Source organism: Crocuta crocuta, unplaced genomic scaffold (genome assembly GCF_008692635.1).
Source record: "Crocuta crocuta isolate KB4526 unplaced genomic scaffold, BGI_CrCroc_1.0 scaffold528, whole genome shotgun sequence".
In the NCBI taxonomy this organism is placed as follows: Eukaryota; Metazoa; Chordata; class Mammalia; order Carnivora; family Hyaenidae; genus Crocuta; species Crocuta crocuta.
This window is the reverse complement of record NW_027530010.1, coordinates 2,255,020-2,260,983: the sequence shown is the minus strand read 5'-3', so window position 1 is coordinate 2,260,983 and position 5,964 is coordinate 2,255,020. Positions and strand designations below refer to the sequence as shown.

The following is a 5,964-nucleotide window of genomic DNA, read 5'->3' as shown; positions in this document are numbered from 1 at the left end:
CCCCGGCCCCCGGCCCCCGGAGCCCCAGATGCACAGTTCACAGGGATCATGCTGCTTTGCGAAGAAGTGGTTATGGAGAGGAAGAGAACACGGAGATCAGTTAGGAAGTAGTCCGGGAGACAGATGAGGGTGGCTCGGCCCAGGGTAGCAATGGAGATGGAAACAAAGGGTGAATTTGGTGTCTATTCTGGAGGCAGAGCCAACAGGACGCTTTCAAGATCATGAAGGAAAGAGCTGAATCGAGAATGGCTTCTGAGCTTGGGGGCTGGGGCCACTTATACATCATCTCAGCCATTCTTCATAGTGCTCCTTCAGACAGGGATCCGTATTACAGTTGAGAAACGGGTGGCAGGAATTGCTTAAAAATGCCTACGGCTAACACAGTAAAGGAGGCAGTCAAGCGGGTCTGGTTCCAAAGCTGTAGTTGTTCACTAGGCCGCTAAGCCAGTACTTTCTGCAAGCTCGGACGANCTGTCGGCCTGGGCCTCGCCGGCGCGCGCCCACTTCCGCCTCCGGTTCCGGGCGCTTCCGCGCGTAGCCGGCCCGGTGGGGAGGTAGGTGTGGGTGCGGGGGTCGCTCTCGGTGGCGGGGATCCCCGGCGTGCTCGCCGACGTAGGCGGCCCCAAGCCTCCGTTCACCCAGTGGGTATGTGTTGTCAGAGGGCCTTTGTCGGGAGGACAGGCGTGAAGCGTGTGTGGAGGGTCCCCCCGGCGGGAGCTCCGCGCGGATGCGTGGGTAATCGAGGGGCCCTCGCGGGCGGATGGTACCTGTTCTGGCTTCCCAGACGCAGAGTTCGAACCGGTTGGCCCTACAGCCCCCTCCCGAACTGAGCTCTGGGGAGGGGAAGTGACCTTCTCAAGACCCTACAGCTGGTGAATTGTGGGGCCGCGCTAGATCCCGAGGTTCCTGGCGCAGATCGTGACCCTGACACCATTCCACATTACAGATTCGTACCCCTTCTGGGCGGTCCCTCTGATACCTTTCCAACCTTAAGTCCTCTGGAGATGGCTCTTAGAGCTTCCCGGGCCTCTGGGCTCCCTTGTCAGGATTACTCTCTTCCTCAGGGCGTCACAGACCCCAGATGCCCGCCCGTGGGATACAGCAGAGGATGAGCCCTCTATCTTCTTGTCATCAGTAAGCCACTCTTCCCAACGGCTTTTCCGCCATCCACCCCTCTCATGTCTACCTTACTCCTCAATTTGGATTTTGGGGAGCCTCCCCCCAAAAAGGTATTAGAGGGAAATGCCAAGCACCGGAAATTTGTCAAGAAGAGGCGGCTCTTGGAACGGAGAGGCTTTCTGAATAAGAAGAACCAGCACACTAGCAAGGTGCCTAAGTTGAACTCAGAACCTCCGAAGAAAGGAGAAACCCCTGGGGCGGATGGCACTTGGAAGGTGTCCCCCCTTCCAAAGAAGAAGACGGCAGCCTCCAGCAGTGGCCCAGAGCAGCCCCTGGACAGGAAGGCTGCAGTGCCCTGGCTGACCCCCGCCCCTTCACCGAAGGCTGCCTCGGTGGTGGCTAAAGTAGATTTGCTGGGGGAGTTCCAGAGCGCTCTTCCGAAGACAAGGAGCCACCCAGCTCGCCCCCAGAAGAAGGGCCCCCCAAAGAACTCTGCTCAGAAAAACGCCCCACAGAACTCCGGCCAATCTCCTTTAGAGGGTAAAGGCTCCGGAGCGTCCTCGAAGACGCCGGGGAGAATGGTGGCAATTGACTGTGAGATGGTGGGCACAGGACCCAAGGGGCACGTCAGTTCCTTGGCTCGATGTAGCATTGTCAGCTACCACGGAGACGTGCTTTACGACGAGTACGTCCTCCCCCCGTGCCACATCGTGGACTACCGGACCAGATGGAGTGGCATCCGCAGGCAGCACATGGTGAATGCCACACCCTTCAAGGTCGCTCGGAGCCAGGTGAGAGGCTTGGGGTCCAGTGGTGGCGGCAAGGCGGGTGGGCCGAGGTCCGCTTTGGTTTTTCAGCAAAGGACATGCCTCCAGGACGGCTCCAGAGGGTGTGGAGGAGGGAAGGGGAGTGGATCACCCCGGAAGGGGGCTTCCCGCTGGGGCAGAGTGGTGGGAGGCCTGAAGGCTACAGTTAGCGACCGATGTTGGCTCCCCAGTCGAATCCCCCTCTGGGGAACTGGATCCGTGCAGAGGGAGAACCACCACTGAGGGACAGCGCAGCGGGCATGGAGGGCCAGGGGAGAGGCTCTCGCTGGGAATGCCTTGCAGAGCCGGGCTTCGGGGAGAGTGGCGAGGGCTTCCTGGCCAGTGTGGGAGGGGTGGGGGTGGGGTTAGGGGTGTTTGGCATATCTGGGTCAGGTGTCCCCCTGAGTGACGGGTGCAATAAATAAACGACGCAGGGCTGCCATGTCACGGCTCTCAGCTCACTCACTGAGCAAACCTCCTCCCTGGGGCCTGGGAGCATCACAAAGGGACGGGAGAAGGAAGGTGAACCGGAGGCGAAGGAAGCGAGGAAGCCTGCTGGTCCTGGGAGGCCTCCAGAGGGCGCTCGTGGTCCACTTTTCTGTCACTTCAGCCCTCCCCACACACTCTATTCCACGAGGCTTTTCCGTGCACCTGCAGTCAGTGGGAGGAGGTTCAGCAGAGGTAGGGGACTGGGTTTAGAAAGAACCTGAGAGAAGAGCTGAAGGGCCTGTGCACCAGGGCACTGCTGCGCCGCTCTTGGGAGGCGGAAGGTAGGGTGGCCTTCACGAGGGCCGGGCCAGTGACCGCAGTAAAGGTGCTGGCGGACGTGGGTTGGAAGCCCGCTCCTGCCTGGCCGATCGCACTCCCGTCGGGCTCTCATCCGGAGGCGTTTCCCCAGGGCCCAGGCCGGCCGGTGAGTCCGTTCGCAGCGGTCGGCCGCTTCCAGGGGCCCCTGCTGGCTCGTAGGTTCTGTGGCTCGTAGGCCCTTCCAGAGTCCGATGGAAACCGTAGGCCTCCCCACCCCGCAAAACCACCCACGTCTGTAACGGTTTGTGTACGCTTTGGGGGTTCTGTTAGCTCCCCAGAGCCCATCTTTGAGCCCATTTGTCCCAGCCTCGTGTCTCAGGCCAGCGCGTGACAGCAGTTAAAGGTCCTCAGGTAGCGAGCCAGGACCGACCTGGATAGTTAGGTGACTGTCTCAGGCGTGAGTGTCATTCGGGACTGAGGCAAACCGGTCTGTGGCTGGGGTGGAAGTTCACGAGAAGGTCGGGAGCGTCGGGGATGTAAGTGCACGTTGGGTCACGTCACGGCCACGGGCGACGTCTGCCTTCGCCTTAGGGAGTGGAGCTGGGCTCAGCTGGAGGAAGCCGGTGGGAGAGGGCATTGGGCCTGGAGGACCCCCAGCCACGCCACGCCGGGCCTCTAGGGTGCGGGGGGCTCCGCCTGGCCCCCGCCCCGCCACCGCCGCCTCTGCTCCTGTTTCAGATCTTGAAGATCCTCGCGGGGAAGATAGTGGTGGGGCACGCCGTCCACAACGACTTTAAAGCCCTTCAGTACTTCCACCCCAAGTCCCTCACCCGCGACACCTCCCACATCCCGCCCCTCAACCGCAAGGCCGAGTGCCCGGAGAACGCCACCGTGTCCCTGAAGTGTCTCACCAAGAAGCTGCTGAACCGGGACATCCAGGTAGTGTCTCCCCGGATGCGGCCAGGCCCCGGCTTGGACGCGGGGGGCGCCCTCCTTGTGGCCTTGCTCCGGGCTCTGGCCCCAGAACTGCCCTGCCTGGAGCGAGACGCGGGCCGGCTGCTCTGGCGGGAAGGGCTCTAGGCTGCGGGGCCCGGTAGTCTCTCCATCTGTGCGTGGGTGACCGCTCCTTCCCAGAGGGTCACAAAGGGTGCTTGGGACGGGGAGAAGCCTTCAGGTGGGTGCAGGCTGAGGAGAGAGAAGACCCGTCTAGCAGCCCGCAGAGCGGGGGCCGCGCGGCCGACGCATCTGCGCTCAGAGGAGGGCGGCATGCGTCATGTAGGGACTGGTAGGAGCTGGGGGGCTCGGGAGGCCTGGCGGGGACCCGGTGTGTTGTGCTGGGCGGCCATGGACCCGCACGGCCCCGCCGTCCACAGGAGGGGCTGAGCCGGTAGCGTAGGGGTGTAGGGGTCGAGCCTCAGATGGGTCGGGCCTAGACCCCACCCGAGTTCTGCCCTGGTAGCCCCCCGTGCAGGGCCAGGCGGGAAGGAAATCCGCCCGTCTCTGGCTTCACGCCCTCCTCTTCCTCCTGCGCTCAGGTTGGGAAAAGCGGACATTCCTCCGTGGAAGACGCTCAGGCCACCATGGAGCTGTACAAGCTGGTCGAAGTCGAGTGGGAACAGCACCTGGCCCAGAATCCCCCGAAGGACTAGCGGCAGCGGGGGCGCCGGTGAGCAGAGGCGGGGAGCAGCCCCGAGGTCGGGAGGACCGAGACCGGGCCGCGGCCCAGCGCGCTGCCCCAGCCGCCAGAGAGCCGCTCCACCCCACACTTAAGAGTCACTGAAATTTCACCTCCAGTGTCCTGTCGTGTCTGGTTAAGAGTCCCGTGGAAGGGGAACCTCTGTCGGGATCTGGCCCATACCGTTTACCTCTTAACATGGTGCTGCCCGCAGGTCCCAGGGTGCTGGGCTCCAGGTGGGCTTTTGACTTCCGGGGGACGGGGCATCCTGGGAAATGTCCTTTCCCAAACTGCCTTATCCTTAGAGTGGCCGTGTGTCCCATTTTATGCCTTTTGTTCTCACGTGAGTAGCAGCGCCCCCTTTTGCGGTCAGAAGGATGCTGGCTGGGTGATCAGATCACACTGCGGGTCACCGACTCCACCCTGCTCTGTCATCGGGGCTCTGTCGTCGGGGCTGTTGTCAGGGCTCTGTCTTCAGTGGCGCCGGTTCTTAGCGAAGCCATCACTGGGGAGGTTCGGTTCTTAGGGGTAAGAGAGCGGGACTTGGAGATCGACTTTTCTGCCTTAGAAAGCAGCGTCTCCTAAAGTAATAGAGGGTTTCTTTAATTGAGACCCACTTGGTTAAAAAAGAACTTAAAGCGTTCTCATGGTTTTTAGTCTTTTACTTTGCTAAACCAAACCTTTAAGGACTCAAGTTATTCCCTTGATAAATTTTATAATGGAAAAACAATCGTGTGCTGTTTTCTTTCTGACTTTATGGTAAAAAGCTTTGTCCCCGGGGAGAGGTGGGAGGGACGCCGGGTTGGCTTAGGTCAGAAGAGCACACAGCCCTTGATCTTGGAGTTGTGAGTTCAGGCCCCGTGTTGGGCATAGAGCCTTCTTGAAAAACGTGTCTGTGAGAAGGTCTCACGGAGGAGGCCTCGCGGGGCTGTGATTCCGCGAGGGTCCAGGGCCTCTGTGGACAGCACTAACCGGGGCCTCCTTTGCCAGAAGTCCCCGGAAGTCCCGGCTAAGCCTTGTGTGTGGCCTGTGCGCTCCGGTGCCGGGTCCTCACCCTTACCACGAGTCGAGTGCACCTGAAATGTGCCTCAGGCCACGCAGACACTTTCACACATGGGTGTGTGATTGGCAGAGTGATTCAGGGCGGGCAAGCAGGAGGGACAGAGCAGGGGTGGGGGGGGAGTTGGGTGACGCCAGCCTCGTCAGGACTGCCAGCTTTTCTCGGTGGCACACGCCCTCCTCCTGGGAAGGTGAGTCACAGGTCTGACCCCGTGTCTAGGATCGCTGTGTGCACGGCCTCCGCGTACGCACCAGGACTTGCGCCCTCTTGAGTGGCTGGTTTGGCTCCAGGGGCAGAGGTACAGTCACGGCCACCGGTAGAAGGGAATTTCCTGCAGCCAGACCGGACCTCAGACGCGGCTGCAGGGCCCGCTTGGAGACAACTCTTGAGTTCAGAGCAAGTCGGTTCCAGCTGAGCCCGAAGACATGAGTGAGGCATGTCCGGGACACAGCAGAGAGGCCCCAGGCGCCCTCCCGAACACCTCTAGCTGGGAGTGGCCGGGGAGGGCCACACCCAACACTGAGAAGACATTGAAAGCTTTATGTGTTCTCATAATC

General features: G+C 61.2%; 1 protein-coding gene across 2 annotated transcripts; it reads left to right on the top strand.

The window, feature by feature from the left end:
* The first annotated feature begins 471 nt into the window (after positions 1 to 471).
* On the top strand, positions 472 to 4,459 carry ISG20L2 (interferon stimulated exonuclease gene 20 like 2). Of its 2 annotated transcripts, none has more exons than XM_077764195.1 (4): positions 472 to 554; positions 1,065 to 1,910; positions 3,411 to 3,611; positions 4,208 to 4,459. In XM_077764195.1, the coding sequence occupies exons 2-4, from the start codon at positions 1,179 to 1,181 to the stop codon at positions 4,319 to 4,321; spliced, it is 1,047 nt and encodes a 348-aa protein (XP_077620321.1). In that variant the 5' UTR covers positions 472 to 554; positions 1,065 to 1,178; the 3' UTR covers positions 4,322 to 4,459. The 2 variants fall into 2 exon arrangements, with proteins under 2 accessions (XP_077620321.1, XP_077620322.1); XM_077764196.1 differs by lacking the exon at positions 472 to 554 and adding an exon at positions 717 to 735.
* Positions 4,460 to 5,964: the final 1,505 nt, after the last annotated feature.